The following is a 23,274-nucleotide window of genomic DNA, read 5'->3' as shown; positions in this document are numbered from 1 at the left end:
AATTACGTTTTTTTTTATAATATGAAGTAGGAAAAGAGCATGCAGTCTACCTGATACACTTAGAATCATGTCACTAAATAAAGTCTTTAGCCAGTTAGATACACCAGTGGTTCTACCTGAGCCTATCACATATGCATCGCGACTCCGGAGGAGATGATCGCCTCATATGAACTCAGCTGTTCATAATGTAATATTTCCCGAAACGCACACAGCAATATCGTTAGAATACGCGATACGCGGAAATTTGCCGTCTCAAATATTACATGATGACGTTTTCAAGACTTTCGACACACAGTCACGATATTGTAATTTATAATTTGAAATTTTTACAACGCATAAAATTTGTTTAAAAGTATTTAACTTGTCTGCATCGTGTACATGATGTAATCGTTATTTAAATCATTATCCTTAGTCCATATTTATTCATCTTTTATTATACAATGAAATGGCGAATGTAACTTATGATATTTCCACGTTTATTTCTAACGAGCTTTTGCCCGCGGCTTCGCTCGCGTTACCAAGTAATATTTTCATCCCCTATTTTATTACCTTGGGGGTTGAATTGATCAAAATCCTTTCTTAGCGGATGCCTTTGTCATAACATCTATCTGCATGCCAAATTTTAGCCCGACCAGTCCAGTGGTTTGGGCTGTACGATGATAGATCACTATGTCAGTCAGTCACCTTTGAGTTATATATATTTAGATTACGTCAACATTAAACTCGTATACTTATTATAAGAACAAAATGGCTAAACAATTGTAACATTTGCTTTTGAGTTTCACAAGGTTTTATTTCATGACTTTTGAATAGAAATCTCTCAGTAATAAATATGTAGATAAATTGCAAACAGCAATCATAAACTTTAAAACAAAATGCTTGGTAATGTTTTTGTATTTCGTATGAGTACGAACATCGCCAGCTTACTTACGAGAAACAATCAGTGTCAGTGAGCAGCGACAATAGACAGAGCGCACCGCCCGTGTGTCATACGTAAGACGGTGTACAGAGAAAGTGCTTAAGTAGCAATGATAATTAAGCTTAACGATGTTAGAGATGTGCAAACTGGTTAAACCGAGCTCCTTTATTGCTTATTTTGTAGCAATATTCGTTTTGCAAACGAGTCTTCGCAAATTAAGAAGTTAAGAGAATTGCGTCATTGCGCCCGTTTGTCTTCGAGTAAATAAGTCGGTTTGAACAAATTGGGCTGATGGCAAAGTCGAGACCGAATCGCAAATATTATTTCGAAAGTAAAGCAAATAAAACAGAATATTTGTCGGCACAATTCTGATGATTTGTAAAATTGGTAATTTCGCGCTCGTGCAAATAAACTCGCCGCATTGCCGTGTCGTCAAATATTATTCCCGAAACTTCCACTCAGATTCTATCTTTACATTAGTTGCGTAACTTTAGTTTAGGCTATGTTAAACTCATGAATAAAAGTTATTTTGTTCATAATGGCTCGGGAGCGCTTACATTTATTAAAAGCTGACAAAAGAAAAATACGGCGCGCAAATTTTATTCTAGCGGAGAGGTGAATTTTGCTTTTTGCGGACCGTCGCAAACAAAGGACATAGTGACATCTAGTAGTGATTATAGTTATCTAGTTTGCTAGAATTGTGTCATATTACAAGACGTTGGTGTCGATGTTGGGCATAATGATACAAGGTTGGCTGAATATCTAAGACTGAGGCGCACTTCAAGTAGTTTGAGTACTAGTGCTGTGTTGAATATTTTTTATTTTGTGCGTATATATTTTATTTATTTCGGCCTGTGATACGAATAGGAATCCTTTTTACGCTTTCTTTTATGCTAACTATACAGTAACATAGTACAATTTATGTTATTAAGTTTTTTTTAATATAGGAGTAGCAGACGAGCATACAGTCCACCTGATGGTAAGTGGCTACTGCCGCCCATGGACATCTGTAATCAACCCCAGATACGATTAGATATTCCTACTTGGGGTCGGCCACAGATGCGCCGCTACCGCTGAGGACTAAGCTGGAACGCTTCGGAAAAGTCTGTCTTCCTTACCACACCATTCAAACCGGAACACAGCAGCGCCTAACACTGCTGTTATTAGGTATAAGTAGAAATAGGTGTGGCGGTGGTACCAGAGTCGAACCACAAAGGGTTCTGCCGCCTTGATAAGTATAAGATAAGATTTAGTAGGTTGTAAAAAATTTAATTACGTATGTATTACAGTATTTCAGTCGATTGGAAACAGATACAAGAGTCAAGAGTCAATTTACTTAAAAATAAGCGAGTACTGCTGAAGTTTCACTTTATACGCTTAGTCACAGTTGATCTCGTTTTTCCGAACGGATGTTATTACCGTTACGTTAGTACGAAACCGTACCGTAGGAAAACCATTAAAACTAAGTATCCTCTAGGAATCATAGATTAGTAAAGGTACTTTGCCGCCTTGAAATTAAATGAAGCCACAAACGGCTTATTAATAAGTTCTTTTTTTGAATTCTTGATAAATAAAAACATTTTTAGAGAAAATTTACGAATAAATAACTAATACTGCGTAATTTACGTAATAAATAAATAATTATTACAAATATTTTAGGGACATTTTAGCACGGAGACGTGGAAAAACTGTTTTACGCAACTATTTTAATTCTCAAAACTGGGTACATTTTCTCGTTAGGAGTGAGTAATCTTTACTAATCTATGGTAGGAATACATAAAATAAATATATAACAAGGTTACAACGACATACGCGAACCATAAAGAAAACTATTGAAAATGACAGCTACTCACATACAACATCCAGTTTCAAGGAGTCCTCTATACTTTGGCCGGGTAGCGCGCTGTTGTCTGCTGTGCACTTGAGCTGGACCCCGTCATCCTCTGGTAACGGCATGAACTGCAGGCTACTGCTCACCCAGGTCTCGTTCATTGCGTCTATTATCTGTCAGATAACCAATCTGTTACGAATCGTTTGTAGAACTTGACTTTCAAGAGAATTTGTGGTAAATATAAAAGTTTGTAAATTTATATGTATTTTTTAAAGATAAACAGGAGCGTTGAGTAATTTTGGGTTAGAAGAAAACTACTGGGTTCGAGTCGCCGATATGCTGTGATTTAGTGTGCCAAACGTAAATTAATTAAGAAATAAAATGTTCTAAGTTCTTCTAAAGTTTTAAGTTATCACTAGGTACTAATGATAGTCCCCATTATTGCCTATGTTTTTTATCCCTGTTTCATTTCAAGTAGCTACCGACGGTAACTATATAAATTTTGGCATAAGTTAAAACGCATTGTATCGGTACTTAGCGTAACCAATCCCTATAAAAGGCTAAACAAAATACGTATAAGTGGTGGTGGAACCACCGTTATTGAACCATTTCATTCATAAATTTCATTTTATTTGTATAAGGATTAAGGTAGAATTTTCATGTAATTATGAATATCATACCACTTTTCAAATTAAGAAAACAACAGGGTATGCATGGTTGCTTAAACAAAAACATTTATAAGCAATAAAAGAGAAAACCTTTCATTACACTGACTTATATAGTAATGAAATTCGCGATCACAAAGCCATGCTTTTAGCGTAACACGATAACATCTAATAGAATAAAACGAACATACAAGACAATAATACCGCATTCACCTTTCCTCGTTTGAATTTCCTATTGTCTTTGAACCATGTGAGTTGGGCGGGCGGGCGGCTCCCCTCCGACACACACGTCAAACTGACGTACCTCTCGGACGATAACGTCACAGGCTTGTTCAGAATCTCCACGCGGGTCGGCTTTACTGTAAAGAAAAAAGATTTTCCGTAACCATTTCAAATGGAATATCGTGTTTCCAGTTTTTTTTTGGCGTACATGAAATTTTCACGTTTTCACGGACCGCGCTCCGATTTTCCGGTTGACGGCGCCGCTTTGTCGTTTTAGTGCAGTAGAAATATATGTCTTTATTAGAGAGCCCTTTGACATTCGCAAACAAATGGATGGAAATTCTAAATAAAAACATTGTGGCTAGTTGCAGTCTACATACGTACGTATGCACGAGTATATGCATACATTCGAATGTTGTTGTTGTTACGTTCTCTCTGCCATTGTGGTTAGTTTGGAGTATACTGGACTATACAAATATGCGTCAATGCGATTAGTACACGGGTTAGTGACCAATTGAACGTGTCACTGCTTCAGATCAATTAGGTTCATAAATCATTGACAGTAATAGCCAAGTTAAAAGCTATGGTCTACTGGTTAAACCTCGGCTTCTCAGTCGGTGGGTCCAAGGTTCCGATTCCAGGCCAGCACAACTTTTTTCCAAGTTATTAAAGTGCGTATTGTTATTAAAGTGCGTATTAGAAATTAACTGTTTCTTGCTATTAGGGCAAAAAAAAAATCGTAAGGAAAAGCCTACAACCGTGCGAGTTCTTGAGAGAAAACTCTGGCGCAGTAGATTATGGCCTACCCCGTACCCATCTTAATTTGAGAGGAGACCTGTGTCCAGTGGGACAATAATAGATTGACGTCGAATTAACAAATGGCTATAATTTCCATATTTTAAAATTTACACATTTATGACTTCGGGTGGCAGTAGCCACAGCCACGAACTGTATGCTCGTCTGTTACTCTTATATTATGTAAAAAAATGACAATTAAATAATGTCTAAATGAAAAAAAATACTAATTGCCTCACCTAAATACTCTATTAATAACTACATTTACATCAAATCAAGGGCAAGACTTTTGTGAAAAATCTAATTTAGTGTTATTAAGTTATTTTGCGGTAAAAGAAAGATTTAACATTTTAATATTTTACTCAAACTTTCATAGAATTACTAATAAACTGTCAAAAACACGGTGTAATTTTAAACATTAATTAAATATTTCATTACTGTGTACAAAGTAGTTAAGAGCAATAAGAAAAAATGGTATTTCAAATGTAAGAAAATTTTGTCAATTTGAGAAGGATTGATTATTAATAGCGGTCATCTTAGCCTTGATTTCCTCCGACGCATTTTTAAAGAATTGTTAAGAAAGTAGATTTCCTCAAAATATTTTCTTCCACCGTTCAATTAAATAACTTAATTTCAAAAATTAAGATAAATTTACCTATCAGAGATTCGAACCCGAAACCCAGAGCGCATATGGTCTAATGTAAACCAGATTAAACACTATATATTAGTATAACTGCTCATACGCAGTCAAAACATGGTCTAAACAATATAACAGCAGTGTTAAGCGCTGTTGTGTTCTTGTTTGAAGGGTGAGGTAAGCGAGACATACTTTTCTGAGGCGATCCAGCTTAGTCCTCAGGGATAACTCAGCTAGGAATATCGATTTGGGGTCGATTACAGATGTCCACGGGCGGCAGTTACCACTTACTATCAGGTGGACTGTAGGCTCGTCTGCTACTCCTATATTTTAAAAACAAACTATACTTACAGTTCATTTCCAACCTGACCGTCTTCTCCTGAGGACTGACGAGATTAGTATTTGACGCTCGGCATTTGAATGTAGTGTTTAGATGGTTTCTTCTTACATGTGGTAGCTCTAGTTGGTTTACTACCACGTGTGTGTCTGTTTTCTCGCCTATGTACTGTGGGGCAGGAGTTCCATCTATCAGCCATATGACTGTTGGTGCTGGGCGGCCTGTGAACGAAGATAAATGTTAATTTTGTTTTAAATATCTCCTAAAACGGCCTGCATGTGTGCAGTTGATATTATGATTAGCAGTACGCGACCAGTTTGGCCTGTACGCATTTGGCATGTTTCGTCCAAATTACTCTTTCAGGTACATAACCATTTTTTCACTTAAAATTTTATGATGACCATAAATTGTAAATCATATTTTACAAGTTTCAATTTTTTCAAGTTTATCTAAATATGTATAAATAGTTATTAAAAAAATGTTTATGCAACGACATGTAACGCAAATGTTATATTATATAAAACTGTATGTAACAGGCAACTGACAAACAAGTCACTAGTAAGTTTACAGGGGTATCGAATTTGGTCCGGCGGCCGGCTTCCGGGCGAAACCGACATGACCGGGGTAGTTTACGCCACAGGACGATCAGTGATCAAACTTTAGGAAGGAATAACCGCAGATCGTTTTATATGTTTTCGGGTTTGTTATTTTGTTTTGTCCACTTGACTTATTAAAATTGACTTGATTGATTTTTTGATTTATTGAGATATGAGTAGAAAAATATTTTCTTATAGCTTTGTGAAAGATTTTCTGTTCCACTGCCGGGGCGGGTTTAAAGTGACAGTGCTTAGGCCATCGTGTTAGCCAAGGGCGGATTTATAGCTTTCACACTTTATTTCATTTGCACCTTTTAAAAAATCTAAATTCTCTGATACTATAAACCTGTTCGTTCTAAAGAAAGGTAGAAGCTATATTTTAAGCTTAAGCCGTTAGACAATGAATTGTCATTATTTGGACTATATAACTAAACTCCGGAATATAATATTGTAATTCAAATTTTATACCACAAAGGAAATATATACTTAAATTTTGTTAAAAATATTGCACTAGTGTTAAAATCTTATATTGAATTTTCCAAAGAACATTCTTTTACAATTATTGCTACGAGATGTACTATGAAAAGTATTTTATGAGAATAGCTTTTATTTTCACACGTAAAATGAGCTTTCAACCCCAGCTGCGGTCGTGTAGAACGACATTTATTAAAAAATCTCCATTTTGTTCCAGCTGTAGCTTTACTAAGGCTTGTTTTAATCAAACTTTTTGTTTTAAGTTAGCTAAACTATTTCTTTTTAGGAGTAAAAATTGCGGCAAAATCTTTTGGGGTTATTTACTAAAAAATGTAACATTAACAAAAGGTGGTAAAATCTTTTGGGAATACCTATGATATTTACGTCACACAGATTCTTGGATTATAACACTGCTAAGTTATGCTGGATTCTGGTTGGAATGTGAAATAGAATGTGGTAAAGGAGAGACAGTTCTACGAGGCGTTCCAACATACGAGTAGTCTTCAGGTGAAACGGTAACTTCGTTCTTGCATGTAAATATATTCTAATACTAAGGGGTTAATTCCAGATCTCCAAGGCAGTGCCTACTTACCATAGATAAACTGTATGTGTGTTAACTATGTAACTTACGTACTAAAAAGACGGTAAGTTTTAAATTTTCCTCGAAAAAATCAAATTGTAATATTTTGTGGATTATTGTATATTTTCTTTATTTTTGTGTTTCTATGGTACTAAGCGAAGTATCGAATGGAAGATCCATTTGTATGATATACATGTAATACGCTCGTATAGACAGATATTCGTATGTGAGATATAGGTAGATTCTGCGATATTCACGCTTTGAGGAACATTTGCAACTGTCAGGTACAGCAAGCTCGCTTTGACAGACAAACAACTGTTTAGTTATATAACGTTCTGGGAAATACCTAAGATGTTTCGCCAGGTACGGTTCTTGGTCAGTTTGTTTGAGATTAAGGCAAGGAACACACGTGCGACAGTGGGTCGATTCCCGGCTAAGGAAAAATATATTTTAAAAAACTAATAATGCAGTTTTAGTTTTTATCAAAATAGGCCTCGGTCGGCCAAATAGTTTCGGATTTAGCCCTGAAGGCCTATTCGAGAAATCCACCCTGTATATATCGATAACAACAGTGTTAAGCATTGCTGTGTTCTGATTTGAAGGCTGTGATGGGGGAGGCATACTTTTCCGAGACGTTTCAATTTAGTCCTCAGAAGTAATCACGCATCGTAGTCGATCTTCAATAATCTTGAAAATCTAATCTTATCAGAGGTGATCCTTGGATAGCAGTAGCCACTTATTGGTAAGTGGACTACCAGTTGGTTTTCTCCTTACATATAAAAATATAGTCGTATTAGTTGTAGTTGTTGCAGTAGTATAAACGAAATGTATATAAACCTACTCTTAACCACTGGTAGTTATTTAAATAACTAATTTCGAGTTTTAGATTTAGTTCTAAAGCCGTGAAATCAATCTATCACGTATAGATAATTTAGAGCAGTATGAGGATTATTGATCAACAAATATTACATAACACCAATACAGCACTTGGCCAGCGCGGTGGACTATGGCCTAATCCTTCTCATTATGAGAGGAGACCCGTGCCCAGCAGTGGGACAGAAATGGGTTGATGATGATATATTACATATAGGCTTAGCGGGAATATCTTCATGGTCGAATCTATTGCATGAGGTTATACAACCGATCGGTATAACGGTGTCAAAACTTTAGGTATTATACATACTATCATCCGGTTTTAAGCTAATTCTTATTTATTTATTTATTAAGACTTATCAACAAGATTACATGTTTGAGTATGATTAAATACTAAACCTTAAAATATGTTTTACATGACCTTAATTACATTACAGCAAACTTTAACAATGTGCTAGCTAACTAACAACTAACTATCTACTAACATTACTGGATATCGGTTTAATATGATATAATTTAAAATAATTAGATATTTATACGATTATTTATAGAATGAGTGCTGTATATATATTTTTTTTTTTTTTTATAATATAGGAGTAGCAGACGAGCATGCAGTCCACCTGATGGTAAGTGGCTACTGCCGCCCATGGACATCTGTAATCAACCCCAGATAGGATTAGATATTCCTACCTGAGGTCGGCCACAGATGCGCCGCTACCCCTGAGGACTAAGCTGGAACGCCTCGGAAAAGTCTGTCTCCCTTACCACACCCTTCAAACCGGAACACAGCAGCGCTTAACACTGCTGTTATTAGGTTGAAATAGGTGTGGCGGTGGTGCCGCCGGAGTCGAACCACAAAGGGTTCTACCACCTTCAAGGTACTACACTTCAAGTTGTATCTGGTATAGTGCTATTTTTTCTAAAATAAATAAATTAATATGGTCCAAATTACCATTAAACTTTAGTATAAGTAAAAAAAAAAAATAAAGTCGACAGTTAAAACTAAAAACTTAGTGTAGTTAGTAATAGCGCCACAGTCAAATCACAAACATTTAAAGTTTCTATCTAATACGGGTCGAGAGATAGAGCCCTGTGACAGACGGCCAGACCGCGGAGGCTTAGTAATAGGGTTCCATTTTTACTCTATGGGTACGGAACCCTTAAAAGTTGTACGCATTACATTATTATTACCTATAAATCCTTATAACAGCATGAACAGGTAGCATTATACCTGTAGATCGAAGCGATTGACACATCAGATTGAGACGTATATGAGTCAAATTATACCTCATTGTGAACGGAATCACGAAGCCTTACCGGACCGGCAAGAATGATAGTGTGTATTGACCCTTACGTACCAAGGTCGTGGCTTGAGGCCTCGTAATTACGTTATTGTGGTCAACTTCGACTTGGGCGCTATTGATCATTCCACATCTCTTATTCCGAACAAATTAGTTTTAATAGGGATGGCGATTCTTTCCAAAAAAGATCGATTCTCGAATCGAATCGAAGTGTGATAAATCAATTCACAAAAAAAATTGAGGCCCAAATTATCGATCCTCCAAAAATCGACCAGTTCAGCTAAAAATGACGAAGATAGTGAAAAAAAAGGTCATCTGGACCAGACAAGCACTGAAAATAGGTCCGTTATCAAAAAATGTCTACATTACATTTGTTAATGTTCAATCAACTTAAATCGACTTTAGATTTTCTAGGATGAAAGATCGATTCACTGAGTCGATCTATTACTGGAGATCGATTAAAATAATCGATTTTTAGTCCAAAAGATCGATTCTTCGATTAATCGATCTCAGATCGCCATCCCTAAGTCTTACCAAGTTACGAGTGTATCAGTTAGGACTTCGTTAATTTACATGTTACCTGAATAAGGTTTTTAATTACCACATACGTATTTTCTACCTTATTAATCATTCGGTCAACTTTAGTTGAAGGTTGAAGTTAGAACGGGGTCAATCTATTTGTGTGGTTATTAAATATGTATTATCTACTTTGGGTGAATTAATTTAACTGTCGATTTAATTATGCTGTACCTCGTATTATTTTTTAAAGGAAACTTTATAATCGCTCTTATTTATATGTCACATTGTATTATTATTTTAATTTTGAAAGTGAACGTACTTTAAAGTGTCGTCGTCAACCCATCATTGTCCCATTGCTGGACACAGGACTTCCCACAATGTGAGAGGGATTTAGGCCATAATCGTGCTGGCCTATTGCGATTCTGTAGGCTTCACACGCTTTTGAGAACTGTTTGTAAAAGCTCTTAGGCATGAAGATTTCTTTACAATTTTCTCATTGGTCATTAAAGAAAGTAATCATTTTCTAATAAATACATAATTTTGAAAAATCAGAGGAATTTGAATCTTAAATTCAGATTGAAAGGCTAAGTTTCAATCAATCACTAGGTTATCACTGTGTTTTAGACGAATGATCATAGCGGGGTATATCAAATATCAACAAATAGGCTATCATTGCCTCTATTAATTGAATGATCATAAAACACACAAAATCCATTATAATCCCATTCGTTTTTTGCAAAATGCGCTCAAAAACTCAAACCAGTTCATTTCACAGCCACTTTCCGAACTTACTTTGCGTTTATTTATTTACTACTCCATTTAGCGTTAATAGACGTAAATAATGAGGCTCGTAACTTTAATGTTGATGTATTGTTGCCATCAGTTTCCGTGACGGTTGACGCTAAACGAGATAAATACTAAATCGAGCCGTGACGGGCAGACGCTAATTAAAATTTAATATCTTCGTAAGCGAGATTGTCTCAGGTATGATTTACTTTGTGATTAAGTAAGTTATTATAAAATTTAATATAAAAAGCAGTGATAGCCTAGTGGTTAAGAAACTTGGCCTCTCGATCGAGGGGTCCGAGGTTCAAATCCCAGGCACCTCTGATTTAAAAGTTATGTGCGTATTAGAAATTAATTATCACTTGCTTAAACGGTGAGAGAAAACATAGTGAGGAAACCTACATATCTGATAGATTTAAAAAAAAATCTCAATGGTGTGTGAAGTCTATCAATCCGCACTTGGCCAGCGCGGTGGACTTTGGCCTAAACCCTCTCATTCTGAGAGGAGGAGAGGATTCTGTGGCACAGTAATGGGTTGATGACTAATAGAGTAATAGCGTAATATGCTCCTCCAGGTTTAAATTATGGCAGTAATACAGGCTATATTTTAAGCAGTCGGGATTTTTGTTTTTATACTAATCCTCTAGTTTCTTTCATGTTTTATAAACATCTATATGCCCGCCCTGCGGGGCGGTCTGAGGGTTATGGGTTTGAACCCCGGTCAGCCAGATATCTAAATTATTAATTAAGATATCTCACTGGGTCTGGGTGTTTGTGTACTCGTCTTTGTGTATGTCCATTGCATCCATAGGATACCTATTCGTGTAGAGGTTTTTCTTAATTCCACTGTGACGTCATCAATCAGGTCTCAAGTTATATCGCAGTACTAAATAAAAAACAAAGACCACATCGTTAATTTAGCAAACTAATTAAGTTAGGAGCATAACGGCAGCGCAGTGTTTGCCTATTAAGCTATATCAGGAAAATGATCTAGCAAATTCGACCGCGGGATGACGTCCCCTAATCCCTAAGGCTATGCATAATTCCCGCTCGAAACATTAAGCGCTTTCGGGATTAGCGACGTTTACACAAGAAGCCGCTTACTTGTTCTATTGTTCGTGTAATAAAAGTATGGAAGTGATGGAATTGCTGGATTGTTAAAAATTTTGTGACTCTTTACATCGCTTTATTTGTATTTCTTTTTATTGATTCCAATCAGCGCCCCTAGCAGATTGTATCAGAACTGATTGGAATAAATGGGAAATACTTAAACAAAAACAAAAACAGACATTTTTGTCAAAACGTAAAAACTTATACTAAGGGTACAGTTGTTTGCTTTGTTGAAGTAGTAAAGAAACATGTAGTGCACTTGATGAAAATCGTCGGTCATTTGCAATCAATTGAAAACAGGATTGCAGTCCTACATAAAGACGGTTGTAGATACTTAATATCAAAACAGGACCGTTTAAAAAGTGATATTTATCATAATTATGATTCCATTTAATTATTCTCCCTTTCATATCTTTCATTAGTCGTCATCAACCGATCACTGTCCTACTACTGGGCACGGGTCTCCTCTCAGAACGAAAAGGATTAGGCCATAGTCCACCGCACTGGCTAAGTGCGAATTGGTAGAGTTCACACATCTTTGAGAACTTTTTTATAAATCTCTTAGGTTCCCTGGCGATGTTTTCCTTCAGCTTTAAAGCAAGTGATAATTCATTTGTAATTTGTAATACGCACATAATTTCGAAAAATCTGAGGTGCCTGGCATTCGAATCTCGGACCCCTCGATCGAGAGGCTGAGTTTCTACTACTTGGCTGTCACCGCCATTTTATTTCATTAGTATTTTATTTTTAGTTAAGTCCAATTTATTGAAATAAATGGTATGATGTATTTACTATGTTTACCTTAGAAACAAATAAACTGTTAACACTATGACTTAACCATATTTGCACAACTTTAATAATATACAAATTTTCACACCATTTGCAATAATACAAATCACATTCACTTTACAGGCAATTTAATGTAATGCCAAACACAGATTTAACTATGTCACAGTACTAAGAACAAATGACGTCATTATTATATATTATTCCTGCGATACAATATTAACGGATTTTCTAATAGCAACTCCATTTCGATAATCTGTAAACAAAGACCCAAGGTGCACTTCGCCTTAATTGCTATTGCTTGCTGTGACATTAATTGTTAATTTGACGGCTCTTACGCCCGGCTTTAATAATCAATCTATCCAATGTTTTGCCTACCAAAGTTCGACATTTGACAATTTCTTCATACTAGTCATTTTCAACCTTCGATATTTAGTAGGTAAAACTTGGAAAGATTGATTACACGGGTCAACATGAAATTTGACTTTGATTGCAAAGCATTAAATTTCGGTAGTTTAGGTCGTAATAAGACGGAAAAAAATATATGGCATGAAAAACTTTGCTTTTGTGCTTAGAAGACTGATTGAACGAAATTTTTAAAAATCTCGGATTTTAATTTTTGATTGAAAATAAAACTATTGAAATAAAAATGTTTATTATTTTTATTAAGTTTTACTATCAAATTAGCTTACAGAAAAGTGGAAAATAACTTAAAAGTGCACACTTTTACTTTTTCTTTTATGTTCATAGCTACTTTCTCTCAATAAACCCCAAATATAGTCGCCCATCATGTTTTCATTGTATTGGCCTTGATAGCGTTGTTCAAAATTCATGATGTCCTGATGGAAACGTTCTCCTTGCTCTTCGGAATAGGCTCCCATATTGTTTTTAAATTTATCCAAATGAGCATGCAGCATATGTACTTTTAATGACATCCTGCAGCCCATGGCCTTAAAATTTATAAGCATATCCTCAACCAACTTTTCGTAGTTTTCAGCTTTATTATTAAAATGCAAAATAAATTGTAAATAACACCTGATGGTTGTTTATCACTCGGGTGCCATCTAGCGGCACAGTGTAAACGTTAATACCCCACTCTCACCGCGCGGTCTTTTTAAAAATATTAAAATCAATTAAAATTTATGAAAAAATTTAAAAATGAGTATTATTATTATAACTATCACAAAAGCAAACTTTATACCGAAAAAAGGTATTTTCTTTTCGTTTTTGTGCATAACTAACTGGAAAATAATAGTATAAACTTTAGGACAAAGAACGAAAATTTTTTTGTAGAGTCGTGTTATTAATAATGAAAGTTATTATACATTGGATCGAAATCAAGACATTATTAAGAATAGTAATGATATAAATTTTACGTTTTGTAGTTAATATGTAGAAATTGTCATATTCCAATCTTCGGTAGACAAAACGTTGGATAGACTGATTAATAATAATAATAATAGACGTGTTAAGATTATATTATTCAACTCTTCTACTCAACGTTACTTAGTCGAAGATAATCTATAAACAAAGGCCCAAGGTGCACTTCGCCTTAATTGCTATTGCTTGCTGTGACATCAATTGTTAATTTGATGGCGCTTAGACGTTGGATTGAAATCAAGATATCATTAAGAGCCAGCGTCCGTTATCAATAATCAATCTGTGCCATGTTTTGCTTATTAAAGATTGAAATTCTATCATTTAGAAAAGAAAGAAAGAAAGAAAGACTTTCTTTCTTTCTTCTGAAATTCGATCATTTCGATAATTAATTTATATTTCATTCTTAATTCTAATAATTAATTCGATAAGTAATTTTAATTATATTATATCTGTTTATAAAAGTCAGTCAAAAAGAAATCTCTTGGGCAGAAATTGTCATTTAGCTTTAGATATTGATAATCTTAATATTAGGATTAATTGTTTTCTTAATACGCGTTTGGATTGATAAAGAAAATACCGAGCATCACAATACCACGGAAACTTGTACTGTAGATTTAAAATACAAACTGGGAATAATGTATAAAACGTCAAACGATACAATGTTGAAAAGTTTGCATCGCGGCAAATTCTCTTTCCCTACGGATAAGTTACGGACTTCCCGTTCAAAGTTCCGTTTAAGTTGTCGATTTCGACGTCTTCCGGGAATTCATACAAGTATTTTATCAGACGTATCCGATAATTTTAGCTATCTAACGATTTTCCAGTTTTTATCCAAGTTTGCGCCTTAGTTTCTTTCGTAAGGAAGTTCTGCGACTCTTTTAGTGGCGCTTTTGGATTTATGTGTTACAAAAGTTTGGAATGTGATTGCGGAAATATCTTTATTTAGAAAAACTATTTGTGGAAACTTTTTCCCGAATGTTATCGAATGATGTACCTTTTTCTTCATTAAAAGATGAATTGATTTTTTGTTTGTGACGTGGTTCGAGGTCGAGTTCTAGGTCTCAAAAAAGGTCCATATAGATCTTAAGATAATTTTTCGTTTTCTAAAAAATATTTTAGACATCCGTTTGTGAATTTTCATATTTCCTTATACTATAATCACACAACATAATGTGATTACCGGATTCTGTTTATTTTACAATTTCTTTAAATTACATTTATTTCATTTCTAAATAAATGAATGAAATTTTGAAAATGAAAATGCAAAACATTCTGAAAATATGTAAAAATTGTTGTGTGTCGTGTATTTAATTGCAATGTGCAATGTGTGTTAATTACACGGAAAATGAAGTAAAAATATGTTTTTTACAAAATGAATCATTTTTATACTTAAAATATGTTACATAAACTCCTTTTAAGAACCTGTATAATCAGTATTTTCATTAAATTTTATATACATGCAATTAGCCACGCCTATTTGTTAGCGGGATAAAGCTGTTATGTTTTAGTGTGAATAGCCTAGTAACGCGGGGGTTGCGGGCGGCAAGAGTGGGAGCTCGAACCGTCCAGCTAGCGACCACGGGAAGGACGGCGGTATGTGTGGTCGCATACCGTCGTAAACACTACATGGTGTGGGAGGAGCGAAAACTGCTCCCCCAGGGTAGAGCCCGATCGGGGCATTGCGCTTGGAGGGCTCCGGTTGTGTTCCGTCGGAGATCCCGGAGTTCTCCAACAAGCGTTGAGGACCGGGGGGGTTTTAGTGCGGTAAAAATCCCACATAACCCGGCGTCGCTCCCACGTCGTCGGGTACCTTTTGAAGGTTTCCCCCTCGAGAAAAAAAAAGCCTAGTAACGCGGAACTAATAATATTTTAATATTAATGTGAGTTTCTATTTGCTACACTTTCACGCCTAACTACATAATCGATTGTCATAATATTTTGTACTCACGTAGTCGCGTTGTCAGTTAGAAGGACATGGTAAGAGAATGACGCATTTAAGCTTAGACCTTTCTAGTAGCAACGTATAGGTCGTAGTAGTAAGTCGACCTCTGATAAATCTCGAGTTCTGTTTTGCCTTGATTGCCAGTTGCCACTGCCACCCATAGATTAGTAAAGATTACTCATTCCTAACAAGAAAATGTACCCAGTTTTGAGAATTGAAATAGTTACGTAAAAAAGTTTTGCGACGTCTCCGTGCTAAAATGTCCCTAAAATATTTGAAATAATTCTTTATTTATTATGTAAATTACGCAGTATTAGTTTTTTATTCGTAAATTTTCTCTAAAAATGTTTTTATTTGTCAAGAATTCAAAAAAATAACTTACTAATAAGCCGTTTGTGGCTTCATTCGATTTCAAGGCGGCGAAGTATCTTTACTAATCTATGCTGCCACCCATATTTATCTATAATAAATGGCAATTTACCATCGGTTGGACCGCTTCATCACATAAAACATTTTCGACAAAAACAACGATTTTGCTATCAGCGTTCCAAATCCGCAATTTTGTAAACGGACCACATGCAAAAATAATATCATCTTGCATATGAATTTCTGGGATGAAATCCCGCTCCACTGCACTGAATGCTCACACCTGACCCATTCTATGACGCAGTACGTCATAAAGGTGTGTCATCCGGAGAGTTCCGGGTTCGATCTACAGATCGGCATTTTTGAAATTTTATTCGGATATTTATGTACTCATTTTTAAGGTTCTTCACGAAAAACAACGGAATCCTTGTACTTACACTCAACTTCTATCTAGTTGTTTATACATAACAGTAGTCCAAGAATGAGGACCGCATTTCCACTTATCGTCACTTGGACTCCTTGGTCACATAAAAACATATCCAACAAAAACAGAACGATTTTGCTATCAGCGTTCCAAATCCGCAATTTTGTAAACGGACCACATGCAAAAATAATATCATCTTGCATATGAATTTCTGGAATGAAATCCCGCTCCACTGCACTGAATGCTCACACCTGACCCATTTTATGACGTAGTACGTATTCTATCACGTTTTTTCATTTTGGTGTGGGAAATTTGAACACATTACGAAATTAAACATTGGTGTGATCTTTATATGAACAATTTTTATTAATGATTTACGTAAGAATGGTATTATTCTACGGCGCAGTACATTATAATTTGAATTTATAAAAAAATGTGGTTAAACTATATTTTTTATATATCTTTTCCATTACTTATTGAGCGCGGAGAGTATGTACTCGTATGTATGTTTTGTACGTATGTCCTAGAATGAGGACTATATAGGAGGATTCCTATAGTAAACCCTGCAGTCCCAACGGCCTGACGGATTTTCAAAGTTAAACTAGCTGACTATCATAATATGTTAAAATATGCCCAGGGGTGACTTAAAAAAATGTTTACCACAAATCAGTCAGGTACTGAAATTCCATTATAAAATATTAATTTGTGTTCGCGACTAGATTACACACAGGCTTATAAATATTAAAATATGAATGAAAAGAAATTAATTGATTTATTACATAGTTACCTAAGTAACAGTTACAGCATAATTTACCTTTTCAGCGTAGGAATATTTATTAGTTATGTTAAATTCAGTAAAAACTTTCTGTTCTTTACTTACTATCATCATCAACCCATTACTGTCCCACTGCTGGGCACGAGTCTCCCCTCAGAATGAGAAGGATTAGGCCATAGTCCACCGCGCTGGCCAAGTGCGTATTGGTAGACTTCGCATACCTTTGAGATTTTTTTTTATAAATCTCTCAGGTATGCAGGTTTCCTCACGATGTTTTCCTTCACCGTTTAAGCAAGTGATAATTATTTTCTAATACGCACATAAATTTGAAAATCAGAGGTGCGTGCCTGGGATTTGAACCTCGGACCCCTCGATCGAGAGGCCGCGTTTCTTAACCACTAGGCTATCACTGCTTTTACTTACTAAGATAGGTTTATTTATTATATTGAAGTAGCAAAAGGTATGCTGGTGGTCCTTTATCGACTCTACATCAAGATGGATAAGGATTCTACAAGTAATACATCACAGATGCGTTGACGCTCCCGAGGGCTAAGATGGTAGCGTCTGTAAGTTAGTCGGCATTCTTGCACCGAAGCGCAAAACTTCTTCACACTAGAAATAAATGCGGAAATGGTAACTCCCCGATCTATACTGACTTTTTCTCCTTTTAAAATAGTAATAACAAAATATACAATTCACAACGATTGCGGGAAAGTACCACAAGTCACGAAAACGACTGACACCAGTACCCTTAGTATGAGTTTTTACGTTTTTACAAAAATGACTTACAAAAATCTATTTTTTTACGTATTTACCATACATTTCCAATCAGCGCGGATTGTATCAGAACTGATTGAAAATATATGGGAAATACGTAAACAAAAAAACAGTCATTTTTGTTAAAACGTAAAAACTCATACTAAGGGTACTGAAGTCAATCATAGATACATTGCCACTCTTGATGACTAAGATAGTCGCTAAACATGTAAGTCAGTCAGTCATAAGTCAGTAAAGTGAGTCAGTATCCACACCTTTCCATCGAAATACAAGAATTTCTCTACGATAGAAATGGATATGGACGTGCGAATTTCCGGTCTAAGTATACTGATTTTACCCTCTCTTAATCTAATAATAACAAACAATAATAACACACTATTCATACATTTTACAAAGACCGTGCGAAACTCCCACAAGTCACGAAATCGGCATTTTATACCCATTTGAAATCAGACGATATCTAGCATAGCCCTCAAGAGATGAGAAATTAAACCATTTACTTTGATATATCGCTTAAACTTGCCGATAAGTCACTGTGAGAGATCGGCTCCAAATGGCACCCGGTGTAAAGTTATCCATCGCCTCGAGACACTACGAGCCTCCCTCTGACGTAAAATTAGACGCTCGACTTAGCTCACGTCTAAATGTTTCGTAAATTCCACCGCCTGTGGTTCCTTTCGCTTGGAATTATAAACAAGCTCTCTAGATACCTAAATAAATTTAATTTTATGTTTTTTAACGTTTGCATGTATGTTTGTATTATGTATCATTCTTTAACTCGCACTATCAGCCAAATGACTTGACGGATTTTAACATGTGAGGTAAGGTTGGATTCGTCTAAAGTGTTTTTTTTTTAATAATATAGGAGTAGTAGACGAGCATGCAGACATATGGAATCAACCCCTGATAGGATTAAATATTCCTACTTGAGGTCGGCTACAGATGCGCCGCTACCCCTGAGTATTAAGTGGGAACGCCTCGGAAAAGTCTGTCTCCCTTACCACACTCTTCAAACCAGACTACAGCAGCGCTTAACACTGCTGTTTTTACGTAGAAATAGGTGTGGCGGTGGTGCCGCCAGAGTTCCTTTGACCTTCTTGACCCTTCGTGACTTTCTTTGTGGGAGTGACATGCTATATTTTTGAAGTGTATCTTCTAATTTAAATACATATACATATTATATGAAATATTCCATATAAATATATCCAAAAATACATTTGTCTTTGTCTTCATGTAACTATTGTCGGCCCTACATGCTACGACAAATGTCTACGGCTAAAGCTACGATTCATCGTCTGCTACGTATACGAATGGGTGTAAACCGCTACGCCAATAGTTGTAGTTACGAGGAACCAAAACATATTATAACTACAATTTTCATACTGTCCATTGAAGGCTAAGTAGCCCGTCGGTTAATAATTTTGCTGGTATTTTTTTGCAATGGATTAGCAACACAAACGAAGAATATTTTATGTCGAGCTCGGAGTAATGTGATATGTTTCAATGACGATAATATTTATTGATTATATGATAATATTAGATAATAATATGGTATGTTTGTTGGTATTTAATAACATATATTGCACAGAGAGAGTGAATTTTATGATCTCTGCCGGATCAAAATCATACATATCATGCCTAGGAATATTGAAACATGAATAGTTTACAATCTATGAAATTCAACATATATAAGCATATGCTGTATTTTTGGAAGTTAATACACTTACCTCCTCTGACCTCGCAAATGAGGACGAGTTCGTTCCCTTCCTCCAGAGGCCCGACGACTCCGGAAATGTCTCGGCCCGACTTGTCATACAGAATCAGCTGATGAGGCGGTACTGAAACAATTTAAATAATATTTTATAATAAAAATAAACTTACAATACAATTTATCTCGAATAATATACCAAAAGTACGCCACGATTAGTATACTCTATTATCTGTCAGATTGGATCGCAATTCCCAGAGATCTCTGATTTTTAAGCTCTATCAGGTCAACTTAATTCTTGTAATATTTTATTTGTAACGCTTTATAATGTAGTGGTCTAAATTCTGGCCTTGTCTGGGAAGTGATTTGGTAGTGGAGTACTAATGGAATTCATTATAAAGATGACGTGTTATTAAGACGAATATTAAATAACTTTCATTTCATATTAAATGTTGCAGCCCTTACATAAACGCTAAGGATGTTAGGAAGGACCCAGCAAACTTGCTATTTTGCATTGGCGATAGACGATCTAGTGTTTTGAATAGTAGCTGTCTGATTTTGGTCGATTCAATGATTTAACGTTACATCCCGCACACGTTTAAGTTCTTTTGGAATCTTAGTACAGCAACTGACTGCAAAAAACGAGTTGCAGCACTAATGCAGTCACAAATGCACGTTCTTATAACGCAACTAAACGTATCAAGTCGCCAAAACATAATCCCTCATCAACGCAATCGCAAAAACGCGAGTCGCCCATGCAAAAGTGGCACGTCTGCTAGGGCCCTAAGTGGGTAGAAAAAATTATAATCCCACTCGCAATATAAAAAGTTGAGTGCTAACGACTTCACAAACACATTATAAGTTTCGCTTTCAGGTAATAAAAATAACTAAGAGAGAAGTTTCTGAAGGACAATTGTTTAACTTTTAGTATTTATTTTTATTTTCCTTAGATACTTCAGCGTCATAAAGTCATTATTGTCCTACTGAGCTCGGATGTACACTAAGAATGTGAAAGATTTATATCATAATTAACTACCTTGACCAAAATGTGGACATCTGTAATCAACCCCAGATAGGATTAGATATTCCTACCTGAGGTCGGCCACAGATGCGCCGCTACCCCTGAGGACTAAGCTGGAACGCCTTGGAAAAGTTCTAGGAACGCCTAGGAACGCCTAGTCCCTTACCTCACCCTTCAAAACAGAACACTGCAGCGCTCAACGCTGCTGTTATTAGGTAGAAATAGGTGTAGCGGTGGTGCCGCCGGAGTCGAACCACAAAGGGTTCTACCACCTTCTAATGTAAATTGATAGACTTTTACCTTTAAAAACTTTTGATTTAGAGAAATTTCATGTATTTTTTTCACTGTGTTTTTCTTCGCCGCAACGCAAACGATACTTAATAATACACATATAACTTTGAAAGTCATTAAAGTCGTACCTGGGATTTGAACCCGGGACCTTCAACGTGCATGTACTTAACATCACTGTTAAATATCCTGTAGAAAAAACATTTTTTGCTAACATAGAGTCTGGGTTATATTATTTGTATATTGGTTGGTAACAGTCTTAGCTTGCGAAATATTCCCCTCATACCACCTATCTATCTATATTGATTTATCAACCCAAGCAAGCCCATTTATTACGCAAGGTCAAGTGTTACCTGGCAAATGTCACATATTATAATGTTACGTACATATGTACTTAGAGGAAGAATACTAAATATTAAAGTGGTGGTGGTGATGCGATGTCAGTTGCTGTACTTGTACCCTTCTTCAACGATCTACATTGGAGCATTGATGTGGAATACACTCCAGGTGTTCCCAAGTGTGGGAAGAGACCCGTAGGACATAAAAGTAGTTGTCATCAAATACACTTAAATATTTCATTGTTTATTTTTCATATTGGTGGTGGTGGTGCCGCCGGAGTTCTACCACAGAGGATTCTACCACCTTCATTATTAATATTTATACTTCTAGGAATTAGCGCTATTAAAATAACGAACACTGTCTTTAATTTTATTAATCGAATTCAAAAATGGTATGAAGAGGTACTTGCACGCTATTTATATAAGTGAGATTGTATGTATTCGATTTAAATATTAATAATAATTGTACGTTACACTATGTATTAGTACTATCAAAACTTTTAAATTATATCTTCTTAATTACATTTCCAAATTTTAAGAACATACAAATCATAAGTTGTATTACGTCATTATAACGCCGGTGTACGAAAGAAAAGTAAAAGCGTATGTAAAATCCACGGTTGTAATGTGATCCTTTCATTCTATTCAGGGCTGTGAGGACGTGTTAGCGAGCAAACAGGGCGAGTGCATGGCGTTACAGCCTTAAGGCTCGTGTTTACGACGGGTCCCCTACTTGTTAATGCTTTGTGTCGCATACATATATATTACTCGGCCTTATATGCTATATGAGTGGGGTAGTATAGTTTTGGAGCCTCGTAATTTTCTAGGTCAAAATAGGTGAGATGGTAGGTACATTTGCTTTCGAAAAGTTATGATCACGTTTAAAAGTAGTTGTGAAGTTATATAATTAAAGAAATAATAGTTATTAGTGTCGGGCATGTCTTTCTAAAAATATTTGTTACGATAACATTATTTTATAAATAGTGAATACACTAACATTTCGAAACCATGCAAAATTCACACAAAAATAACATTTTGGACCAGTTGAAACATAAAGATGGACATTTTTATTTTCTTGATAAATAAGCATTAAGGTGACTAGGATATTTTATTTTTACAAGTGAATTGTTGTGTGCAATGTTATCCGCAATTTCCTTAAGAAGCGGAGGGTGCTAAATAACAAACCATGCGTTTGATCTACGTCGTGGTAATAACAGTGTTTACTCCCTTCAAAGTTTAGGTATAAGCGAGTATGAAGCGCGGGTGTGTCGCTGAAGACCTTGTCCCTTAAGGGTAGCAAGAACTTTGACAAAGCCCTTTCTTGTGAATGCATACTCCACTTCCTATAACCCCACACACGTTAAGTACTATAATATGACAAGTTTCTGAAGCATCATTTTGAATTTTAATCAGTAATGCATCTTCAGAGTTATACTAGGTTATTAACTTACCTTGTCAGTATGTGAAGGTCAAATATTGCAACATAATTTAAACCGGTTAACCCTATGATAAGTCTCAAAATTTGCATACTTTGATTGAGATGTCATTTTGCCACAAGAGTCTCATCTTGTAGCTGTGTTAGCAAATATAATAAAATATATATAAAGTATTTTATCATTGCTATAAAGTACCTATTTCATCGTTGGTCATATATGGCAAACTTTGTGGTTGCTTATTATGCCAGTTTTCGACAAAAGTCTTATCTTCTAGCTGTGTTCAGCTGTAAGAGTTAGCAAATATAATAAAAAAGTATTTCATCATTGCTATAAAGTTCCTATTTCGTCATTACTCATATATGGCAAACTTTGTGGTTGATTATTATGC

The 23,274-nt window shown here is 35.6% G+C and overlaps 1 protein-coding gene across 1 annotated transcript in view; it reads right to left on the bottom strand.

The window, feature by feature from the left end:
• LOC140742838 (neural cell adhesion molecule 1) overlaps positions 1-23,274 on the bottom strand; it is a 95,030-nt gene that overhangs the window by 37,817 nt on the left and 33,939 nt on the right. The window contains exons 3-6 of the mRNA XM_073073872.1: positions 19,823-19,933; positions 5,421-5,627; positions 3,629-3,774; positions 2,773-2,923 (exon numbers count right to left, since the gene is read on the bottom strand). Coding sequence (XP_072929973.1) covers positions 2,773-2,923; positions 3,629-3,774; positions 5,421-5,627; positions 19,823-19,933 — 615 coding nt within the window. The remainder of the gene's footprint in view (positions 1-2,772; positions 2,924-3,628; positions 3,775-5,420; positions 5,628-19,822; positions 19,934-23,274) is intronic.

This window comes from Epargyreus clarus, unplaced genomic scaffold, assembly GCF_041222505.1.
Source record: "Epargyreus clarus isolate Ecla_fem2 unplaced genomic scaffold, WU_Ecla_fem_2.2 ptg000006l, whole genome shotgun sequence".
Classification (NCBI taxonomy): domain Eukaryota; kingdom Metazoa; phylum Arthropoda; class Insecta; order Lepidoptera; family Hesperiidae; genus Epargyreus; species Epargyreus clarus.
This window is presented reverse-complemented; position numbering and strand designations above follow the sequence as displayed.